Source organism: Heliangelus exortis, chromosome 26, assembly GCF_036169615.1.
Source record: "Heliangelus exortis chromosome 26, bHelExo1.hap1, whole genome shotgun sequence".
Taxonomy (NCBI): Eukaryota; Metazoa; Chordata; class Aves; order Apodiformes; family Trochilidae; genus Heliangelus; species Heliangelus exortis.
This window is the reverse complement of record NC_092447.1, coordinates 6,227,004-6,251,251: the sequence shown is the minus strand read 5'-3', so window position 1 is coordinate 6,251,251 and position 24,248 is coordinate 6,227,004. Positions and strand designations below refer to the sequence as shown.

Here is a 24,248-nt window from a genome sequence, read left to right as displayed (position 1 = left end):
TGCTGGTGGTTTCTCGCTATGACGGTGGCTGAAGTTGCCCTGCCTGCTTTTCAGCCCGTGCAATGAATCACAGCATGGAACAGATCCAGCAGAGGAAAAAAAAAAAAAAAAGGAAAAAAAATTATCTTTTTCAGCCAAATAAGTTCCCTCTCTGTGTGCTTGTACAAGGTGAATTACAAGAACAAGCTGCTGAGGCTGAGAGACGAAGTTGCTCCTGCTCCCAAAAAGAAACACACTGGAATCGGAGTTCAGGTCACACTCAGGCCCAGATTCTTCATTAAAACATGGAAATGTTCGAGCATGTTGAAGGTTGAGAATGACTCTAAAACCCCAGCAGCTCCCCAGAAATGACTTTTAGATCAATATGAAATCAAGGACTTGCAGATCGAGACAAAAAAGGCCTCAACCACCCCTTTGCACCAGAAGAAGCAGCGAGTAGGTCTTAGAAACTGATCAAAGTTAAGAAACAAAACATTAAAATGGAACTTACTGCCCCAAAATTCTGAGGCAGAGCAGTGGGACTTTTGCTATTTGACACAGCCTGAATTCTGGGATGATATTTAGTTTTGTTTTCCCACTCCACAATGAATTCTTTTGAAAACTACATGATGGGGTTGCTTGCTTGAGGTCTCTTTCTTCCCCCCTCTAAGTGAACCTTTAAGCATCTTTCCAAATTATTTACATGGGGTTTTAACTCTAAAAAAAAAAGTCACTAAAACTCTGTATTTTTGCTCTTACGAAGGGAGCCTGGGAGAGCTCAAGCCTGTTATTAATAAGTACATAATATTCCATTGTGCATCCCCACCCTCCCTCCTTCCTGTAAACAGATTGTTTTGAGGTATTTCTCCCTAAATCAGGGAGCAGACTGTGCAATTTCACACTTACCAACTGTGAGGAAGGCTTTTGACACTGTGGAGCCGTGCTGGTTGATGGCTTCACACCTGTACTCCCCGGCATGCTCGGGTGTCACATTCCTCACATGCAAGGAGCTCCAGCCCAGCTGGGACAGGGAGGAGGAGGTGGGATCCAGAGGAGGGGGCTGTGGTTTTGAGGGAAGCACCTGGGAAGGGTGGTGGTGGAGGAGTCCTCTGCTGTCATACCAACGTATGAGGGGAAGGGGCAGCCCAGTGGCATTGCAGGAGAAGGTGACATCCCCGCCGTCCCTCACGGTGACACTCGCTGGGGGAGAGACTATAACTGGCCTGGAGCCTTTGCCTGGGGGGTGGGGAACAAACAAATCAGTTAAGAGAGTCACACGTGCTTCTTCCTAGCCACTTTACCAGTTATTTCTTCCCTCTCTAGGCTGCAGGGATCAGCTGAGCCTTGGTGCTTGGGGCAGGCTTGCAGGCAAACCACACTCCAACCACACTTGAGATTTTCTAAATTAGGAAAAACTGGATTGTCTGGGAGGAACACAGCACAGGCAAGGCCACCCTGGTCCACTCCACAAGCAAGAAGGTCATAAAATATCTCCTCAACCAGCCCCGGGCACAGTTCAACATCAATCTTAAGAGGTTGAGAGAGGGTGGAAGTCTTCAACTCCAAGTGCTGGGGGAGAAGAGGAACAGGGAGGGTCTTGCCAACAGCAGAATTCAGGTTCTCAGGGTCTGAGAAAGTATCTTAGACTGAGAAGTGATCAAAAAGACTGTTGGCCTGACATGGGAAATGTGTGCTAACCCCAAATCTGATGATTGTTTTGTAAACTTGAGGATCCAGAACAAACATAATCACTCTTCATCTAATACTGCTGGGAACACCAGTTCATCCAGCACCATGATTCTGTTTAAGAAGGAAACAACTCAAAATTTACCCACAAGCTGATTTAATTGTGGCTGGGTTTAAGCATCAAGTAACCACCCTACCTACAGCTCTTAAAACCCACCCAGAAGCAGCTGCTTAGGGAGAGTCGCTCCCAGCTGGGGTCAGAAACAAATCAACAGGGGAGAAAAAAAAATCAGAATAAAGCTTGAAGTGAATAATTCAGAGGTTCTCCTACCTGTCTGGACACGAAGCCTCCCAGTGGAGTGTGCAAAGCCAAGGCCATTGCCTGCCAGGCACTGGTAGCAGCCTGAGTCCCCCAGGGTGACCCCGCGGATCTGTAGGCGGCTGCCCAGGAGCTGGTGGCGGGGAGAGGGCAGGAGGGGAGCAGCATTGTGCAGCCAGGTCCAGGTGGGAGCAGGGCTTCCCTGGGCCTCACACCAAAAAGTCACGGTGGCTCCAGCAGTGGTGGTTTCATCCTGCAGGCCCTTGGAGATGGAGGCAGGTTCTGTGGAGGGAGGGAATTTCATTTAGTGTATCTATGCCTTGAGCTGAGCCGAGCCCCCCTGGAAAAAAAAAAATGCTGCCAAACGTTCTGCCAACTTCTTGGGTACAAAGACCAAAAGCAGCCCCACAGCCTTCTCCTTCTGCACAGCCTGAAGCTGGTTTTCTCCCCCAGACTTGATTATTTTCACAGTCTCTTCTCATCTGGTCACCTATTTGCATTAATACCATAAATAAAATGGTTTGAATTCTCAAAATAATTCTCCAAGTGCCACCCCCGTAAGAAAGGTTTGGTGTCAACAACCTGCTTTTGGACCTACTCTAAGGTTTAAATTTCCAAAACCAAACTGTTGGTTTTTTTCCAGAAATACTCATGGAGGCAAAAACCTCAAGCAACAAGAAAATCTGCTCCAAAGGAAAGGGGAAATCAGGAGTGACTTGCAGCCACACAAGAGGCCCAATCTGCTCCTTTTGCTTTTGTTTTTTGTTCTCATCCAAACATATCACCTCTCCTCCACAGCTTTTTTTTTTTTTTTTTGTCTACACAACCTCAAAAAGAGAAACATCTGATCCCTGGCACATTAATGACACTGTATCCCACATGCACTGGGCAGAAAAATAAATAGGCAGTGCTTCCCTCCCAGTTTGTTCTCCTTTACTGTTTAATTATTTCAGACTGTGGGGGACTGGAAGAAAGAATTAAGGGTTTCAGCCTGGGAGATGAAGAGATACAGTCGTTTTGAACAGATCTTTATTCTTTGTTTTCATGTGCTTTAGGTTGAGAAAGAACATTGGGCTATTTGTAATCAGATGCCAAAAAGCAGCAAGTACACAACCAGACCCTTCCTTGCCCTGGACCTGACAACTTCCTGCTGTCTTACCAAGCACAGTCAGCGAATAGTTCACGTATTTCACTTCTCCAGATCCACTCCCCACCAGGCAGGAATAATTCCCAGAGTCTGAGGCCTCCAGCCTGTCTGTCACCAGGTGGGAGTGCAGCAGCTTCCACCTGCCTCTTCTCAGGGCATCTCGGCCATCTTTAACCCAGCGGAGGGAGGCAGGAGGGGGTGACCCCCCCACCACACACTCCAGGGTCAGGGGGCTGTGCTGGGGCACTGCCAGGCTCTGGGGGGACAGCGGGTGCAGGATGTGGAAGCCACCTGAGGAAGGGCCTGGAGGAAAGGAGATGAGGCTTAGCAACAACTTAAACTGCCCTCTCCCAATCCATCCCAGCAGGCAAGTAACGCTGGCTTCCAGAAATCCTGCTCCAAAATGGATTAAATTATTAGTGACTGAATCACAGTGGCTGAATTATTAGCAGAATCCCCTTCTCAAATAAGATCCCCTCTCCTCTTGGGAGCTGAAAAGCAGCCATGCTGATTGTCCTCCACAGGAAGGGGAAATAAGGATCAAATGCACAAATAACGCAGGAGAGAATTTACAGAATGTGGTGTTGGAGGCCAGAGGGCATTTAGGCCAATACACCCGTGCTAAATATCACCAGGATGTTATTTCCTCAGCTGGAGATGCATTAATTCTGGAAAGATTAATTCTGGAAAGCTGACCTGAATACTCACGTGTGACTATAAGCTTCTGTCCAATGGGTTCTACTCTGAAATCATGAGTAACTGGGTTGTAGGCTGCACACTTGTAGGATCCTTTGTCTTCTAAGGATACATTCAAAATCTGCAGGTTTCCAGATGGAAGAATTAGGTAGTTGTCTAAACAAGAAAGAAAGAATATTATATTTAATACTTTATTATTTTTTTAATAATTTGTCAGATGCATCCCTATAGGATTATAAAGAAATCATGCTGTCACGCAGAGAACATTAACTTACAGAGGTGGGTTTAGACAGAAGGAGTTCTGCAAGCTTCTGGAGTGGCTATTTTTTTATCCTTTAAGAAGCTATAAGCTTTTGTTGGATGTTTACATTGCTGAGCAGTGGCAGAAAACATCTCACCTGTTGATTGTTCCAGCCATCTGCCCTGCACTTGGAAGTGAACCTGTGCTTTTGGGTGGCTTTCAGGCACCTTGCAGCTGATGAGAGCTGAGCCTCCCTCCTCTGCAGAGACAGCAGCTTTCACTGCCAGAGAAAAATCACCCAAACCTGGAAGAAAATTGGCAAAATTTGTGATAAAAAAGCAGCTGGGTCAGCTGATGACCTTCTCTGGTGCAGCATTTGGACTCTTGTATCAACAGACATAATATTTTCTTTCATCCACTACAGAAATGTCATTAACACCAAGTCCAGCGCCACCAGCAAAAGCAAAAAAAGCCTCCCCAGCCAACAGCACCTCCTGATTTGCTACCAAAACCTCCCCTGGAGAAGGAGGAACACGTGAGAGCCTTCTTCTCCCTTCACCTTCAAAGCATCTTCTAAGGTTGAGAAGCTTTTCTATGTTTGCCACCCCTACAGCTCCCCTGAGAGGGTCTGGCCATGGGTCAGTACTTTACCAAAACACTCACTTCTCACCCTTTTTAGAAATTTTCCTCCCAGGGGGGGAATTTTTGCACATGCTCCATGGATGAGGTGGCCCTTACAGAGAAATCACTCAAATCTTGCTCAACAAAGGTCTAACTCAGGCAGCCCTGACTCCCCCAGTAGACAAATGATGCAAATTTGGTTTTGACCAAATGCAGCCAAATAAATGAAAAGCAAACTCTGCAGCTCCCCCTTCTTTCCCAGGGAACAATTCCCACTTGTTTCTCGTCTTTTCTAATCATGTTTCTGCCCCAGCATGGCAGCTCTGTCACTGTTTCAAGCTCCTTTTTTGATGAGAAGCTTTTGGCAACCTTGTATTTTCACATCAGTTCACTGAAATGAATGTTATTTCACTCAATAATGTTTCTATTTGCTTGGAAGGACTCTTGAGGTCTCCTGCCCAGCCTTCAGGTGGAAATGAAGCTGTCACCAACACAAAATCAATCAGCTGGGGATTTGTCTAGCTGAGTCTTTAAAATCCTCTAAGGATGGAGATCCACAACCTCCCGGGGGATGCAAGATCACCCGACAGGTCTCAGATAACAGAGGAGCAAAAAAAAAAAAAAAAAGAAATAGAAAAAAAACCAGAAATAGGTGAAAAATGTACAAGTAAGCACTGGCTGAGGGGAAAAAAACAAAACTTGAAACTTTGCTACAAGTCAAACAAACCATACAAATCACTTGAGGTCTAGTGAGTGAGGAACAGAAGGGAAAACTTCAACTTACTGGCCATAGAGACAGTGGCAGGGCTGCTCAGGACAGCACCTGTGCTGCTGTTGGCCACACACTGGTACTGCCCAGAGGTGGAGAGGCTGAGGGAGAGGATTGTCAAAGATCCTGGCTGGATTTCCACTTCTCCCACCTTGCTGGCCAGAGGTTCCCCATTAAAGAGCCAGGACAGGCCAGCTGTGGGGGGTTCGGCTGAGCAGTGGAGGTGGACGGGCCCACCAGGCTTCTGGACAGTAGATAAAGGCTCGGAGAGAAAGTAAGGAGTTAAATCTATAAGGAAAAAAAAAACCAGGTTATTCAGTCATGGAACAGCATTTTGCATCAGCACATGATGAGGTTCATAATGCATCAGCTTGCACAGAAGATTGACCAGGATCTGGTTTACACTCAAGTTTTCTCTCCAGCCTCCTGCCACTGCTCACAGAGGTGGCAAACTTCTTCAATCTGTTAAATCTTCCTAACAGATTAAAATTTAGTTCAACTACAGGCAGCAAGAGGGGCTCTAAACTCCAAGCTGGTGACACTCAAGCAGGTGTCACCTTCTCCTCCACAAGAGGAACTCAGGAGAGATTCCCACTGTCTTCACGGACAACTTCAAGCTTCAAAACCCATGAAGGGGACATTAAACCAAGAGGTCCAGCATCTTGGGGAGGTGAAATGTGTCCCTAAGACAGCACAAGTTTGGGCCAGCAAAACCTGCAAGCCCACTGGTTTGATGTGGAGGGAAAGAGCAGCCATAATCTGAAGAGAAGGAGCTGGGTAACAGGCAGCTGGAGCTGATCTGTCCCAGATGAAATGGGCCTGGATGTGACTTGTAAAATGTTAGAAATGGCAGCAGCCTGCCAGGTATTCCTGCAGACCCGTCTCCCAGTCTGCAGAACTAATTAAAAATTGTTGGATAGAAAAAAAAGCTGGATGAACAGCAAAGGCTCTTGTTAATTCCAAAGCCATGGACTTCATCAGGAGGAGGATGATGAATTGGGCATCCATTATCTTTACAGAGTAAAGATGACCAGAAACAGGAAAAGCTGCTAATAAATAAAAGGTTCAGCTACACAAAACTTGGTTATGAGAATCCATTTATTTGCCAGAAGAAAATTCCTGCTTGTTGGAGGAAATTTTTTCCTACCCTGGCCAATCAACCACTGGGAATTATTTCCATTTGTTTGTGATGGAATTCTCCTCTCAGGATTTCTGGAGGAAGGGGCAAGCAGAAGGCAATCAACACCCAGTGACTCCGAGTTGGTTTAGAGATACAGGAGGGGAAGAAATAAATTAAAATTAGATGGGGTGGCAGGGGAAAACAATTCAGAGTTTGTAAATAAGTTGAGGAATTCCAGATAGTGTGGGTCAAGGCACTATTAAATGACATCCAAGCAGAAGAGTCTGGTTGTAGGTGGGGCCCTCACAGCTCATGCTTTGCTGCTCCAGTTAGCCTGTCCAAGCTCTGCTTATGAGTTTCAGATGAGGAACTTGGGCTTTTTTTTTTTTTTTTTAACAGAGCCATAAATTATCTGCCTGAGCAGAAAATAAAACCGGGAATTCAAGCATGGCTTTACTTACCAGAAAAAGATGAAATCCATAAAAAAAGGGGTTCCAGGCATTTCATGGGGACTCCAGATGGCCATTTGTAGCTTTTTAATTAGAAAACTGTTTTTCCTCTTAAGTTCAGCTTGGAATTTCCAGGGATAAGAGCAGAGCAGCAGCCCGTTCAGCTTGCTAGCTAGGAAATTTCACTGTCACTTTCATCTTCACCCCTGCCCTCACTCACGACACCAACACTTTGCACTGGGTGCACGAGTCACAATTGGTAGCAGTGACCCTGCAGCTGGAATTTATCTCCTCTGACTGCTTGAAAAAATAAAATTTATCCCCTCTGCTCCTAACGATCGGCTATGAAGTGCTAAAAGTAGTAAAAGCTTCTTTTTTGTGTGGTTACGTTAAGACAAGCTGACTACACAGAGCAGATGTGTCAATTAAAACCATCCCTTCTTTATTATTTTTTTTCATTCCAACTGCAGCCAAGCATTAGCCTTTGCCTCCCAAAGCTCTGCTTCCCCTTTCCTCTCTCCAAATTTCAAACCCTTCCCAGAAAAAAAAAATAAAATAAAACAAAACAAGCAAAGCCCACGGAGATCCCAGAAGAACAAACTCTGGGTTTGCAGCCAGACTTCCAAAAAAAGCCAATCCCCAAGAGCCACGCTTCCTTCAGAGCAGCTCATCCACCCTTGGAAAAGTTTTTCAGAAGGAAGGGTTCAACCTCCCCAGCCTGTCTGGTTTTGAGTTCAGGCCTTACCTGACCTGGTGGCAGTGGTGAGAGCAGTGGTGAGAGCAGTGATGCAGAGCAGTGTCTGGAAGTGCCCGGGATGCGGATGCATAGCGCCAGCTCCCACCGGCTGAAAGGCTGAGGATTAAGAGGAGGCACTGAAACAGCTACAAAACAAACAAACAGATGCCTAGTGTAAATCTTGGTGTAAAAAAACCTCCCTCACAACAAAGTGGTTTAGGGGTTTGAAAAAGAGGGCAGCCAGGAAACAGCCAATATTCCTTGCAATATAGGAACCATCTGTAAAAATGAGTGAGGAGCAGAGCTTAAATTTGCAAGGACTGTTGGTCTTTCTCTTCCCAACTGTCCTGCCCTGATGAATGAAAACTACTTCCCACCCAGAGGCATGGTAGTCCAAAGTAAACATCTTATCTGTTTGAGATAATATTGTTTGCAAACAATAACTGTTTGACCATCTGTCACCAGGCTATGCACATTTCCCAAGTTTTAACGAACCTCCAACACTGCTCAGGATTGCACTGAACATGCTCACTCCCCCCTGAGTAAAAAAATCCACCAGTATTAATCTCCTAATTTATATTCCCAAACCAGTCCTGCTCTCTCATCTGCACCACTGGGGCACCCATTCTATGTGCTTTTATCTACCCGGCTGCTGCTGCTACAAGAGGAAAGCCCTCACCTTGCCCACATCACCATTGTGCTTTATCAAAATCTCACTTTCGGCACCCGAAAATCACAAATTCAATCCCCAAAATCCCTAAACCCCCAAACCCAGCAGCCTAACTTGCAGAGGCGAGGCTCAGAATCAGTTTGTGATGCTCAGTCTCCATCAAATACTCTCTTCTCCCAGGGAGGAAAAAATAATTTCAGTTTGCTGTTTGCATAACATTATGACAGATAAGACTGGAGCCTGTTTAGCACAGTTACCCCATTCATCAGCCCGGTGCTGCTGATAACACCCAGCATGTATTTTAAACATCTCATCTATCAGACATGGGTACAAACAGGCATCCAACACACAGAAAAAAAACCCTGGGAGCTCCTCCAGCAGCAGGGAAACAAGTGCAACAATCCTACACCTGGGTCCTGGTTTCTTGGATGTCCTCTCCAAGGTGGATCCACGTATCAAAAGCAAAATTATTTTAAAATAACAGTAATTTATATTCAGAACCTGGCTGTAAAATATACATGCTAAGTGAGCAGCAGGAAAAGACTCTAATAATGAGAAGGAGGAGAAGGAGAAGGGAGAAGGGGAAGGAGAAGGAGAAGGAGAAGGAGAAGGAGAAGGAGAAGGAGAAGGAGAAGGGAGAAGGGAGAAGGGAGAAGGGAGAAGGGAGAAGGGAGAAGGGAGAAGGGAGAAGGGAGAAGGGAGAAGGGAGAAAGAGAAGGAGAAGGAAAAGGGGGAAGGGGAAAGGAGTATAATAATAATAATAACAACAACAATAATAAAATAAAACAACAACAATAATAATAGTAACAATATGGGCTTCTCTTGGAAGGCTGCAAGAGTTGTCCTGTTTTTTGGGGCAGTTTTTTATCTGATCTGCCCACTTTCGTTCAGCTGTTGGGGAGATGCAGTGGCGAGGCTGTTCTGGTGACAAAAGCCTCGGTTTATTTGAATTCTCCTCGGGTTCAAGGGCAGGAGAAGCCGCTCCACCAGGACAAAGTAAACACCCCGAGAACTTGTTAACATCAAAACACTCGCCTGAAGAGGGGCTGGGGGGGTGGTGGTGGTGATGGGGGCAATGTTGCTTTACTCCAAGCCTTCCCTGGGTTATTTATTTATGCAAAGCACTGAAACGTATATTCTGGCTCAACTTTAACCCCAGCACATGGAGCTACCGGGTTCTTTCGCAGCTGTCTGGTTTAAACAAGGCCAGCTCATTATCTTTAACTAAACTTTATCTTTGGAGATCTACTTTATCCGGGGCTCTGATTTCCCACTGTTTATCTTTCTCTTCACATGTTCCTCGCTGCCAGTGTCAACAGCTACTCCTCCTCTGACCTACCAGTTTGGCTTGGGGAGAGCAACTGGAAGGCAGAGAGTGCACAGAGCAAGCCACAGAGACCAGAATTCCTTGACTGGAGGGGAAATAAAAAGGAAAAATATCCCCTTTAATTGGAGGAGCATTGCTGAGGAACAACACGCCAGCAGCCCAACATCTGCTGCTTCTGAAGGCAATGCAGAAGCCTCTCACTTGGGGGCAGATGCACCATCCAACAACCCCCAAAATATCAGGGGGATCTTCCTATTCTTTCTGCAGCTGGTGCCCCTCCAGAAGCCCCTTGCTAGGCACAGAGGTCCCACTGGGGATGTACTCAGAAGGGAAAGAGGAACACTGTTAGATGTGGCTTCATTTCAGTGTCCTCAACTCCAGGCTGGGCTCACTTGGGAACAACTCAGCCCTATTCATTGTTCTTTGTTTGAGAGGGTGACTCCACCACTGGAAGATCAGTCAAGGTTGTATTTGACTTCTAAAGTCACGTTCTAAAGACCTAACATCACCTTCCAAATCCTTTCATCCAGCACTCAACCTTCCTTGGTCAGCTCTGAAGTCACTTGTTCACAGATCAAGGGAAATGAGGAAGAGAAGGGAACTCATGTCAGGAGAATCATCATCCCAACCATTCCATGGACACCTGAGAGGTTTCCTAAGGCTCCTGTCTCCCTAAAGCTTCACACCTGTCACTGTTTCTCCAGGAACCAGCAGTCTCACACCTAAGGCTCCACGTCTGGGCTGCTGAGTGGAGCTGATTTAACCCATCACCTCCAGACTCCCTCACTCCTACCTGTGTTTGGCTCAAAAAAAGGCTTTATACTCTTAACAGATCCTGTCCTTCAAAACACAGCTGAGAACCTTCCTGGCTTATTTTCCAGACCACAAACTCCTCATCTCCACCCTCGCAGTGGAGGGCAGAGCTGCTACAAAAAAGACCATTGCCTCATACTAATTTTCTCCCATTTTCTGACAGTTTTCCTTCCCTCAAGCTCCCTGAATCATCTTCCTGCCACCTCAGAGCAGCTGGCAGGGGAATGCCAGGACCTCCCTTCCCAACACCCACCAGAGCTATCCAGTCACCACCACCCCATGTCAACCCGACCTTCACCATCCTCTGGCTCCATCACTCCCTCCAAAACTCACCAGGACTTCCAGGAGCCACTTCAGTGTGAAGCTAAAGGAGGAAAGGGTTTCTGCACTACACAAATGCACAGGTCCCATAAAAAGGAGAAGGAAGAGGAAGGAAACACCACACTGGGGAACAGAGGGAATTATTCAGGTCACCTGCTCCACCTCTGACAGCTTTTGCTGAGAAGCCCAAGGAACAAGTGACAGAGGCAGCAGTGCCACACCAAGCTTGGAGTCAGCCAGCTTTGTAGACTGAAGATTTCACATTTTTCCTCAACAGCAGCAACTCAGAGTCATCTGAACTCCTTTGATTTAACACCTAGAGCACAGCAAGATGTTGGGCTTTAACCCCCCCTGGAGAGTGCTTTACTCTCCAGAATTACCAAGAAAAACTTCATTTTAAGTTGCTCTCCCCCCAAGATTGTTTCCGTCAGCGTAACAAAAATCCCTGACTTTCAAAGCACCTAAATTGAGAGCAAACGAAAACCACTCCCCCCCCCAAAATTGACTGAACCTTTAGTGTGAGCAAGCCGAGTTAGATCATTAAATCTCACACCAAGACACCTTAAAAAAAAAAAAAAGGTATTGAAGCCTGTGGCATTCCAAGAGAAAGCAATCAGACATTCCTGCAGCTCGGCTCCTCAGTGATCTCCGAAGCCTTTGATCACGGGCTGTCTTCATGCTGTCCTCCTGGGGTCTGGCAAAATGAGTGTAACAGCTGGCATATAGACTTCATTAGCTTTTTGTGCAGGGGTGAGCAGCCCCAAAACCAACCACTGAGGTTTAGCCACCACTGAGGTTTAGCCCGGGGTCTTCTGGTGGGTGGGAAAGCCTGGGAGAGGTCCCCAGCACCCACGCGCCGGGTGTGAAGAGGTTGGGTGAAGGATTACGGTGGGGTTTTTTGTTTTTTATTTTTCATGCCCGGCGGTTCGAGCTGGCGAAAAAGCCAACCGAGGCTCATTTTTATGAATGCTTAATGACCACTCAATCATTAAGGCCGAGCTTTAAAGAGCAAATGCAGCACCTACAGTGTTCATTACCCTCCCCCTCCCCCCTTTTCAGGGTCTCAATCGAGGCAGTCAAGCGTGCAAACCGATCCTGTCGCCAGCAAAAGCATTTCCTTTCACTGTGGTCAGCCAAAAGCAGGGGAAGAAAATGGAAGTGACTTGGAGTTATGGCACCAAAAAGGCCAGACAAGCAAGGAAATAATCAACTCCACATGAGCCACTTCGAGCCCATCACAATGAAAAGGGCCTACGACTAACCCCAGGAAAGGTCAGCGGGACTATGGGGGTCAGAAGCTGAAAAAGGCAATAGCCAGCAGCTGCCAGCTGCAATAAGAATCAATGTGTTCCTAATTACGTGCTGAGGAGAGGGCTGGAGCACCCAGAAAATCCTGCTGGAGTCACAGCCTGGCCTAAAAGAAAAAAAAAAAATTAAATTTTCTTTTTAAAAAATTTAAAAATTAAAAAATGTCAAGTGGTCCCATTTTCCCGTTTTCCACTCTCTTCTCCAGCCCTGTGAAAATGCAGTTTCTATGTGGCTAAATTACAGGAAGCCAAGGGAGGGAGATAAGGAGCCAGGCAGGAGTGGGATTGTTATTTTGTTTTGTTTTTCTTTAATTTAAATACCATAATCAGACATTTGCATTCCAATGATGGCATCGGGACAGGCAGGGTTCTGTGAGAGTTGAGTCCCAAAGTGACAAACTTCAAAGGGATTTTGTGGAAGCTCTCAGCAAACAATCTCAACTCTGCAAGGGTTCTTCTCTCCCCTCAAAAATCAACTCCCCCCTAAAACCAGATTGCTGACAGCAAGCCTGTAAACCAAGAGTGAAAGACACCAACGGGTCAGGAAGCAGGGAAACCTACTCACAAGGCATCTACAGGGAAAGGAGTTAAAAAATGACCAGGGAATTTTTTGATATTTACTGATGATATTTGAAACAAATAAAAAGTGTACTCTGTACCTAGATCCTCACTGTAACAACCCAAAGGAGAGAAATTAATTGTGCAGTCCTCGAGTCCAGGAACATCTCCAAGTGTCTCCTAGGCATCTTCCCACTTCACTATCTCTATGTTTACTCTCTTTAGGTCACTTTTTAAATTTTTTTTTTACTCTTTTTGAGTCCCGTTTTAAAATTTTTACTCTTTCTATAAGGAGCGTGCATGGAACCTCAACACTTGCTGCAGACAACTTAAAACCCCAGTGAGTCAGTGACAGATCCCAAGGGCAATTTGGGGGTTGTGGGAGACTTAAATATTTTATGGATTGTGCAGCCACGGGTAACAGCACCCTATTTTTGTCAAAATGAGGCCTGAATGTTTGCTCGGGGCAAGCAGATGGCAGAGAAGAACAAACAGCACTGAGCAAACGAGACAGGGACCGAGTTCCTACAAAGATTGGGGACTTTAAGTCCTGGTGGCTTTCCTCCCTAAGACATGGGGGTCTTTCCAAAGCATATAAAACATCCATAATTTACTCCAGCTCTGCTAGATGTAAGCTCCAGTGTCACAGGACAAAGGTGATACCAGGAAATGTTAAGCAACTGAGGGAAGGAGAGACAACTTTGCCTAAAAACAGTCAGAATGCAATGGAGCTGCAGATCTTTTGCCGACTTGGTCGCTGTTGTTTTTTTTTCTCTTTTTTGCTTTTCAGGCCTGGAAAGTCTCAGGGATGGTTGGTATCAGCTGTTGGACTCTGATCAAAGTTTAGCTTTCCATTAATCCTTCAAGTCATACGTGAGGCTGATAGAAATTTTTTTTGTTTTTTCTTTTTAGGAGACAGTCATGATTACTCAGATACTCAGCTCGCACTCCAATATTTCAAAAACACCTTGACTTTAAAAAAAAAAGTCTGGGAGTACATATGGTCTTGATAGAAGAACGCATGCTTTGGCATGGACTGGAAAAATGGATTTGTGAGTCGAGGGGAGAAAATTTAACAGTTTGTGGACTGCAAGCCTGGAGCAGAGGCAGCTGAACACACTCGTTTAGCCCCAAGATTTCCACACTGCTGCAGACAGGAAAAAAAAAAAAAAAAAAATGGTAGAAGCCACACTTTCCTCCCCACAAACAGGCAGAACAATTAGATTAATTTTATTATTAAGTTCAGGGGGAAAAAAAAAGCTGAGACAGTCCTCCTGCTGCTATGCTAATGAAGTGGGAATGGTTTCTGCCTCTTCTGGCATCAGGGGAAGAGCAAGGAGAGAGCAGGAGTCTGAAGTACACGTTAGGGGCTGCAATTATGTCTTAAATGCCTAAATCAGGGCTTCTAGACCCCGAGGGAGCTGTAAGTGTCATTTGTCAAACAGTCCCATGGTGGTAACTGAAAAGCCAAGGCATTACAAAATTCTCACCCTCTCCCAAAGACCTCACCCTGCCCTGTTCCCTCCTCCCCAGGCACCCCTTTGCCTCAGACTCCTGGTTTCTTCCCCATGTGGAGCTCCACACCTGGAAGGATTCCATCTCACCACCTTCTGATGGCCAAGGAGAAGCTCTGTGCCTCTCAGGTCACATCCAGAAGGGTCCTCCTGCAAATGTTCACCCTCTCTGCTCCTTACCCTGAGCCCAAGGCATTTTTTTATCAAACTCTGAGATTTCATAACCAGTTTAAGGCCATTTAAAGCAAGGACACAGCCAAGGAGGGCAGCAACCCCTTCCTTCAGGAGCTGGCATGCATTCTCTTATCTTCCCCCGAGATCGTGTGGCCACCACCTGAATCAGATCCACTGAAGACTCAGCCAAAGGAAAAAAGGAGGTTTGGATTTCAGCTGGATGAGGAGCAGTTTCAGCTTGAGGAGTCCAAAGGAGGGAATAGGAAGGAAGGGGCCCTTGGAAGGAAACTTTGCCCCCAGCAGCACCCTGGTGCCTTTAATAAACACTGAAATGTGGGCAAAAGTTAACAAAAAAAGATACAAAACTCAACTCCAAGGTGAGTTTTGCTTGAGTGAGGGGGAGGACTCAGTGTCCTCATCATCCAAGCCCCATGTGCACAGGCTACAGCAACCTCCAGTACTGCCTGGGGCTGGGGCTCTTCCTCACCCCAAGGTCTGCATGCTGCTTGTCAAGGATGATCACATGTCAAGTTTTATCATCTCCCTACAGTTCCTCTAAACAGAATCAAGCACAAATGAAATTAAAAACAGGACTAGAACCACGGGCTGGCTCCAGAAACACTTGTCAGCTCCTCAGACAAAGGAGCATGTGTCCACACACACCACCTAAAGCACTCCCTGGTGGGTTCTGATGGGAGAGAAGGTTTCTGGAAAGCAGAGCAACCCCAGCTGACCTCATTCCCGAGGTGATTCTTCATGGGCCTTGTCTAAAAGCTCTAAAAAACTCCACTGGGTTGGTTTAGCCATACAACCCCCACCACCACCTCAAAGAGTCCTACTGGGTCTGTTGTGACTTGCAGGGCTCCACACTGCTCCCTTCCAGGAAAGGAGGACAATTAAATCCACACCTGCAGCCGGAATTTATAGCGAGCCCATCGCCTGCTGCCTGACATCATCAGCAATTAGGAGCCCTGAACTCCGAGCTGCAGGATATGGGAGGCCCGGGGTTGTTAGTCACCCCTCCAGGACTGGCTGGGACAGCTGGAACCAGACCCCAAGTGATCCACTTGGGCTCAGTTTCCTGATCCAAAGTGCTGTCCCTCTGCTCAGGATCACTGCTCGAGTCGCTGCCACCCAACCCCAGCTCCAGAGTAGAACCAAGAAAAGGAAATAAAAAAAAAATAAAATTCCAGGTTCGCTTATTAAAAAGCAGTGACAGCTGAGGGAGAAGGCAGGAAAAAGCCCGTCCTTCTCCACCCTGACTGCAACAAGCCAGCCACAATCCATCCCTCCGTTGGGTTTTACTGCTCTCTCCCTCCCACCCACGGCTCCCCAGACCCAAACCCGCTTTCCAAACTGAAGAACAGAACTCTGCCACATCTCATAACCTCGAGGGGAGGAATACCTGACACTGACACATGGCTGACAATATTCCCTCAGCCCAACAATCCCCTTCACCTCAGGTAAAAGCTGCCTCAGCACAAGAGCAAGGAAACAAATGAGGACAAAAATCAGGTTTGCTCTGAGAAACTGAGCTGGCTCCTCCGTGAGGAAGGAGAAAGGGGCTTGGGGCTGGATGTGCTCAGAGGTGAGAGCTGATCTGGAGTGTCCCACATTCTCCCTGGTACCAGTGGCACTGCAGGAGTGGGTGGATCCAGGCTATGGAGGCAGCAAGGATCACCAAAACACAGCCTGAGGGTTCAGCTCCTCCACCTGAGCTCCGTGCTGTCCCCCAGCCCAGCAGGGATGGGGCATTTCAGGGCAGCACCCTCCAAGGTGGGAGAGGCCCTGGGCCTCCTCCCACCACCAGCAGAACCAGTTCCAACATGAGCAGCTGGTAGGAAACCAGTTGGGTTTCATCATGGGTACCAGGGAGACTTTCACCTGTTTTCACTCACACGGATGTATCCTGAACAGGATTCCTGTTCAGATGCCCAACAAGCAGAGCGGAGATGCTGGGAAGGCACCTTCCCAAAGGCAAGGAGGGACAGGGGTGCTGGGGCTTCAGGAGGTAGGAAGAAGATTCCAGACTCTCTGCCAGCTCCCCCACATGCCTTTAATGCCGAGCTCAGCAAGAGGCAGGGGCCCTGCAAAGATAACGGCTGCCGGGATTGATTCCATCCCACGTTAGCATCCATCAGATAGCAAGAAAAACAAGATTAAGCAGAACCACGGCATTAGTCTTCATTTAAACTTGGCAAAGAAAGTGAATGTTTCTCTTTTTTTTTTTTTTTTTTTTTTTGGCTTATCTGTGTGTGTGTTGTTGTTTTTTTTTTTAAAGCAGTCTGAGAGCCAGCCAGAGAAAGGTGCCTGGACTTTTTAATATCAGGGGATTAGAAGAGACAACACTTGTACACTTGCCAGAGCCCAAATAAGTGGGGAATGCTGAAGCTGAGCATCTGCCTCCTGCAATATATCCATTGGCCAGAGTGAAAATAAACAGCTTCACACCTCTGGCTGGGAGAAGGACTTCAGCTTCTTTTTACCTCCCCAACCTGCAGCTTCTTCACTCTGTGAAGGGGGTCTGGATGGTGAGGGTCACTTGCAGGTCCCTCACTCCGACAGACAAGAAGGCTGGAAATTTTGGGGCTCCTGGAAAGTTTGGGGCTCCTGGAAAGTTTGTTTGGGGGTGGGTGTTGTTTCACTGGACCCAGAGTTGTTTCAGACACACCAGAACCAGGAGGATGCCCATGAGGAGACTCCAGCCACACAACCAGAGTTGGTCAAACTTCAGTGTCCACCCTTAGTGAGCTGTTCCCAGGCTCCTCTCCAGTTAATTCCAACACCCACAGAGTTTTGTGCCCCCAAACTGCCTGAGTCTGAAGAGTTGAATTCCAAATGCTACCATTAAGCCTGGAAATTTCAACATATTTTCACGAGTTTTGTTAATAAGGGTTTTGATTACATCCGTTGCCAGCTTCCTTCTACACCCTGAGAGACTTTTCAAGTATACATTCCTCCTTCACTCTGCAACAAAGATTAGTGGCAGGAACAGAAAACATCTTCTGTTCCAAAAACCCCTCGAGGTTTTCCTCCCTTCACTGGCGTCTCAGGAGAGGAGACTCAGATCCCCACTGTCACTCTGAAGCAGGACTGAGGATCCCAGAGCACCTTCTGGGGAACAAAGAGATCTCCTCAGGCAATGGCAAAGGTGAGAGGGCTCCTCAGATGGATCAAGCCCTCAGCAAACAGGAGGAAAACCCGAGCCCACCACACAGTGCTGTCATGGGGAAACAGTTGTGAGCTCCTATCAGAGGAAGGAGGGGGGAACAAAGGGAAACCACATGCTATTGTATGGCTTCATCTACATGGAGCTGGAACATTACACAGCAAAACCCTCCAGATACCCAAAATTCCATACAGCCACCACCAGCAAAGCTCCTTCTCAAAAAGGGGGGGAAACCCTGGTTTAAAGATCTCCTCTTTGCCCCTTCAGATGTTCTCCAGGACACAGCTGTCACCAGGGCTTCCGAACCCATACCCTGAGGACACCAATACCCAAAGCTGAAGAGTTTCACTAACTTGACCTTGAGCTGTCAGAGCTTCTGCTGGTGACCACAACTAGACAGGGAGGTGCTGAGCAAAAGGAAGACCTGCCCAGACATCTACAACCATCACCCCTCTTTCAGCCTTGTCAACAAGATGGACCCTCAGTACCTTTAAAGATGTTAAAGCTGCCAAAGAGTGATTCCAGTCTATCCACAGGGATGGGAATAGCTTTAGCTGCAGGAATTCCATTCCTGATGTTGTGCAGCTCCCTGCCCAGCCTCACACGTGTGTGGTCACAGGGACTGAATGCCTGTCCCTGGAAGATCTTTCAGCATGAGGCTCCGAACAATCCTGAGAAGCTCAAAACCCAGGCTGCATGCAAGGTGTACAACCAGACCCACCTCACCACCACCTTCCTGCATGTCACACCTCTAAACCACCCACTGCCACCTCCACAGAGTCACAGAATCATCACAGAATGTTAGGGGCTGGATGGACCTCCAGAGATCATGAAGTCCAACCAACAACCCTTTAACTCCAAGTCCAACCCTCAACCCCAAGCTCATTCTCCCAACCCCAAATTCCCACCTCCCTGCATCCAACTTTTTTCACTGGGTGACCCTGAGGTGTCCAAGCTCAACCCCCTCAGCAGGGAGGACGTGCAGCTGGGTGACACCACAGGCAGAGCAGCCCACAGGCACCCTCCTCCCTCCAACCTGAGCCTCTTCCAGCACATCTCATCCTCCTGGCCCTGTCCTCATCTCCCCTGTCAGCACAGGGTGGGGGGTTGGCTGGAGTGTCCCGCAGGTTGCTGCAGAATGAAAGGGTGAAGAAAGAAGCTTCTCAGAGGGGGAGGAGAGGCACACACGTATTAAACAAATCATCTGTTTGGGAGCACTGGCTCCTGCTTGTTCTTGGTTATATTATTCACTCAAGAGTGGATTAATCCATCACTGCAAAGGAATCTCCTGATCTCACAGATAAAGGCAACAAGTCATGCACTGACTGTCTGTGGATCCTCTCCTGGAAATGGCCAGCCTCTCTCATACCCTTATTTGGGCTGGTCTAGCATCTCTTAACAAACAAGAAGTTTAAAAAAGGGAATAAAAACTGGAAAAAAAAAAATTAAAAAATACCACCTGGTAACAGGCTTTTTTTTCTCAGGGCAATCTAGTCCAGAAGCAAGTGGGGAATTTCAACTCAAGAATCAGTCAGGTTAACCTTGTTGTCATTCCCCTGGTCTTCACAAGAAGGGTCGCCTGGGGCATGTAAAAAAAAAAACCAAATACCAACCATCCTTTCTTCTAAAATTCTTCAGAGCGAGGCCTCTTTGGCATTTTGTGCTGCAAGGAGAAGCCCTCTTTGAATTGCAACAAATATTGGTAAAAAGTAAGGGGGAATAAATCACCAGCAGGTTGGGACAGATAGGGGAGGCCACGAGTGTGGTTTCACCTCATGGCCAAGCCAGAGGCAATGCTGATTGTGGCCAAAAGGGATGGTCTCCTCATCAGAGAGTGCTGGGGGAAGGAGACCATCCCTCTTGGCAGGAAAATATTCCACCATGAGGCAATGGGGTTTTATGAGCCAGCAAAGCCAATTTAAAACCCCTCTGCTGCCAAAAACCAAAATCAGTTTCCCCTCCTCCTCCACCCCCCTTCTGTCCCCCAAGGGCCAATCATTGGGGTGGAAGATTTAGCAACTCTGTAACCGTGGGGCAAGATCCAGCGGGAAAGTTTTTTGGGGCTTGGTGTGGTGTGGTTTGGTTTTTTTTTATTATAATTGTTATCATCTGAAGGGTTGAGCTGGAGTCACTCCCCTGCGGCTGCTCCAGATTCCCACAGCAGGGAAGAGGCAGGAATGTACCTGCCACCTCCTGCAGCAGCCAGTCCTTGGCTGTAATGTGAAACTGTGCCTGCCCCCCTTCCAAAAAAAAAAAGAAAAAAAAAGGAAGGGGGGGGGTGAAAAATAATAAAAAAAAAAATTAAAAAATGGAATCCCACCTGGCTAGAAGAGCTCGGAGACATCTCCTAGGAATGGGAAATGGGAAAACAACCCACCTTGCATGGTGATTTTCCCCTCCCGTTGAAAGACAAAGTATTTCTTCCACGGCAAGAGCAAAGTAGAAGACTAATGGAAAAGACAGGTGTGGTGGGGTGCAGTCTGAAGAAGCAGTTTTCCCCCCAGCAAACAACAAGTGTCACCAGAGTCACCATCCCCAGCGAGCTGGGGGAGCTGAGTGGCAACTCTGACACACTGAGGGCTGGCAGCCGTGCTAAGCAAGAGGAAACTCTGGGAAGAACACTCAGTTGACCAAAAATACAAATAAAAACTATCTCCAGGCCCACAGAGGAAATTATCTAGTCTAAAAATCCTGGAGTGGGCTCATTAGCTGAAGTAATACAGCAAGGAGTTTTGGGGTTTTTCTTTTTCGGCTTAAATTGCCAAGGACAAATGGGGAGAATGGGACACACACCAGCAAGGCTTGTTTGGGGAGAGCAGCAAGATGGAAGAAAAGGGAATACACCCAGAAAAGTGCCTCAGTCCCAGCACACTATCTCCAGATGAGATAAAAGAGCACATGGAGAACAAGGTTTGAACCCCCTGTACCAGCTTTAAAAGTCAGGGTTGCAAAAGACAAGCTGGGAATTCCCATTCAATGAGGAAATCTGAGCAGCTCTGCTTGCTGCAGGATTTAAAACCTTTGAATTTGAAGCTCTGTAAGGCAGGATTTTTGACCAGTCTCACCCCAGTTGCAGAGAGGAATTGGCTCAGGAGCTCCCAGCCCACTGGAACACTGAGGAAAACCAGAAAACCCATAGAAAAACAAGTGGGGAAAGCAGGTTGGCTCAGTGGAAGCGGAGCCTCTCACGGGTCGTAAGCAAAAGCAGCAGACAAAAAAAAAAACAAAACCCAAAACAAAACAAAAAAGCTGACTCTCCATCTCAAGGTCAGGTTTACAGTATCAATTAATTCATACAAATTAGACGTTGCCTGACAAAAGGCGTCGGGCAGGTTTGGAAGCTGCGATTCCATGGAGAAAAATGTTATCAGGGATTCCAGATCTCGGCAGGTTTGTGGGTGAAGCCTCGCGCAGGGCTGCTGGGACTCAACCAAAGGTTTCAGAGCATACAGATTACAAGTTGTTTGTTGTGGGCTTTTTTGGCACTTTGTGGTTGTGCCTCAGCTCCAGCAGCCACCAAATTAATTTCAGGGGTCTCGGGAGGATCGAGGTGAAGCAAATCAGCTTGGGGACAGGGGGAGGAGGATTTATGAGATGACGGAATGCCGGCGCAGCTTTTGCTTCACAGTTTCCACATCTGCCCCAGCAGCTTTTAAACGAGGCTGTGTTATTTTTTTTCAAGCTCTGACAGTTCAAATCCTTGGGTGACATCACCTGAAGCCAGAGCACAGCTGCTTTATTCCTCTGGCACACCAGGCAGCCAAAGTAAGCACGAGCCCCAGCTCACAGAGCACCTTGAGCAAATGGAAGGGCTGGTGGGGTCTGCTCCCCGCAGCAATCAGGCCTCTCCTTAGGTGGGTTTTTTCCCCTCAGTTTTGGGGTGAGAGATGCAAATTTTAGTCCTGCTGCATCCCAGCTGGGCTGCCCAGCAGAGGGAGCAGACCCAAACACAACTTTGCAACCGTCCCAAGAATGCAAAGAACCAACTCAAGCCAGTGCTTGCAAAACAATGAAAAATAACCAAAAATCACCCCTAGCCCCCACTCCAAGCTTCTTTCCATGGGGTACCAGAGCTTCCCACCCACCCGGGCACGACTCTTTCCAAGTACTGGGAGCAGCTTAAGGGTGTAAAGCACATTAATCCCAGCAACAAAGCCACTGCACTCACCCTGGGGTGAAGAACTAATCCCTCGCCTCTAGAGCTGGGCCCACCTTACTTCCTCCTCCTTGGAAAAAATAAAACACCTTTTGATATGAAGCAACCAGGTAAAGCAGGGGAGCCCCCTGCCTCGGTATTTTTATACCTGGAGTCCAGCTTTAAATAACCAACTAGTTTTGAACACCCGTCACAGGTTTCTGAGGTCGCTCTGTGAGCCGGAGGAGTTTTCTGGGATGCAAAACCAGGGAGCTTATTCTTCCCTCTTGTTTTGGTGAGAGGAATACAGGAAAAAATAAAGAAGAAAATTATTTCTTTGTAACAGAGTTCTCAAGCCCTCTCCATAGACAGGCTCATCACTTGTTTAAAATGAAGCAGGGGGTTGGTTTTGGCGCTCACCATGTAGCTCAGCTCGGTGCAACAAGTGCACGCAGGTTGTAATCGGGGCCTAAAATACCAAATTTCATGGAAAAGAGTTAAGAAATTATGCCATCAAACATTCACCACTGGTCGAGCAGAGAATTTTGGAGAATACTGAGACGCAAGGGAGTGGGCTGTTGCACCCAGCAACCACAGTGACAGAAGCACTTTTTCTCCTGATGGAAATCACAAGTGTCAAAACCCCCGAGTGCTCGGGGCAGCAAAAAGCCAAAGGGCTGCAGGCAACACCACGGGATTTACCTGCTTTGTTCAAAGGGAAACGGATGACAAAACCCCCAGAGGATAAAAGCAGAGACGCTACCGGTCACCTCAGTGACAAGCGGTGTGTTTAGGGTTAGTAAACTGTGTTTCTGGTGGATGTGTGAAAGATACAACTCGGTGAGTAAACACCGCTTCAGAGCTGACAGCTTTACAGCCGCGGGCTCGGCGCAGCTTCTCCTCGGGAGCCTCTGAGACACAGCAAGTCCTTTGGGAAAGCAGTTTAAAATGGGAGGGGAAAAAAAACAAACAAACAACAAACAACCTACATAAAGCCATCACATTTAACCATTAAAAAAAGTTACGAGGCAGGGGCAAAATAAACACCGCCTGTTTTCTGCTCCAGCAGTTGAAAAGTTGTGTGTTATGTCTGAAAAACATTTCCCTTTGGGTTTGAAAACACCAATATTGAAAACATGCAATAAGGCGACTGTAAAGTTCTTTCATTAAAAGCCAGCGTAATTATTACTTTCTTTTTTTTTTTTTTTCTGGCAAAGCCAAAAGCAAGCAGAAGCAATTTCAAACTCAAGAACTGGGCGGCTTGAAGGATGGAGGCACCTTGATGCAAAAATAAAAATTTAAAAAATTAAAAAACGAGTTAGCATGTCACGATGCTTTAGATCCTGAGACATCGCACCCACCTCTTGCTCCAGGGGCTGACAAAGTGACCTTACGGATAAAAACAAGCACCGAGATGAGCTGTTTTCAGGCTGTGGAGAAGCCAGACGCGACCTCCAGCCCATCCCTGCCGAGACTCCAGTAGAAGAGCGTTTTAATGACAAATACAGCAGAGCCAAAGTAACTTTCACTGTGAAATAAGCCCGTAAATCAGTAACAGACTGCAGGCAGAGCAGTGAAACTGCGCTCTGATGGGTTGGTTGATTTTTTTAGTTTTTTTTCCAGCTCTCCGTACAGGCTCGACTTTAATCTGCTCTCCCGCTCAGCCTCACAGACCGAGGAGACGAAAACAAAACCCAAAAAGCAACCGAATTCAGATGGTTTGAATAAACCCCGTCAGATAAACCCTCCTTGGGTCGTGCTTTGACTTCGCTACACGGCTTTTCCCCACACACCCAGCCCGACCGGCGGAGACCCCCGAGGAGCCGGGGACACCTCAGCCCCCTCGGGGCTGACAGGAGCGCCCGAGTCCCGCCGAGCCACTGCTGCCACCTGCCCGGCTGTCCCCGGCCTCTGCCCTCACAGCCTCCCCCTCGCAGCTCCCCCGAACTCCCCTCACGTCTCCCCCATCCTTTCCCCTCACACCGCCCCACGTCCTCTCCCCTCACCGCGGCGGGAAGCGCTCGCCGCCCCCTTTACCTCTCGCCAGCCGCCTCTCCTCCTCCTCCCCCTCCGTCGCGGCCCCGCTCCCTCTCGGTGGCGGCTCCCCAGGACATTCCAGGCTGGGGCGGGAGACCCGGCGGTCTGGAGCCTCCATCCACCGCCGACCGGCCCAGACCCGCCGCTCCTCTCCCCCTCCCCGCCCCGCTCCCGCCGCCGGCCCGGCTCGGGGAGAAGAAGGAGGAGAAGGCGGTGGCTCCGCCCCGGCCCCGCCCCACCGAGCGTACCACGGCCCGCGGGGGGAAGCGCCGGGGGCGGCCCGCACCACCGGGGCGGCGGGGAGAGCGGCCCGGAACCTCCCAGAGCCCGGAGCCTCACCGGGAGCTCCGGGACGGGGGGAGGATGGAGACCGGGAGTGAGCTGCGTGGGCACCGCGGGACACCGGCACAGAGCACGCGTGTGCCCTGGAGCCACGCAGCCGTGTGCCAGGCACTCTGCA

General features: G+C 48.0%; 1 protein-coding gene across 1 annotated transcript in view; it reads right to left on the bottom strand.

The window, feature by feature from the left end:
• The window catches only part of CDON (cell adhesion associated, oncogene regulated), a 47,382-nt gene extending 23,386 nt beyond the window's left edge, over positions 1 to 23,996 (bottom strand). The window contains 8 exon segments of the mRNA XM_071769176.1: positions 890 to 1,215; positions 1,997 to 2,266; positions 3,144 to 3,434; positions 3,840 to 3,983; positions 4,226 to 4,372; positions 5,474 to 5,746; positions 7,773 to 7,909; positions 23,789 to 23,996. Coding sequence (XP_071625277.1) covers positions 890 to 1,215; positions 1,997 to 2,266; positions 3,144 to 3,434; positions 3,840 to 3,983; positions 4,226 to 4,372; positions 5,474 to 5,746; positions 7,773 to 7,854 — 1,533 coding nt within the window. The 5' untranslated portion in view covers positions 7,855 to 7,909; positions 23,789 to 23,996.
• Positions 23,997 to 24,248: the final 252 nt, after the last annotated feature.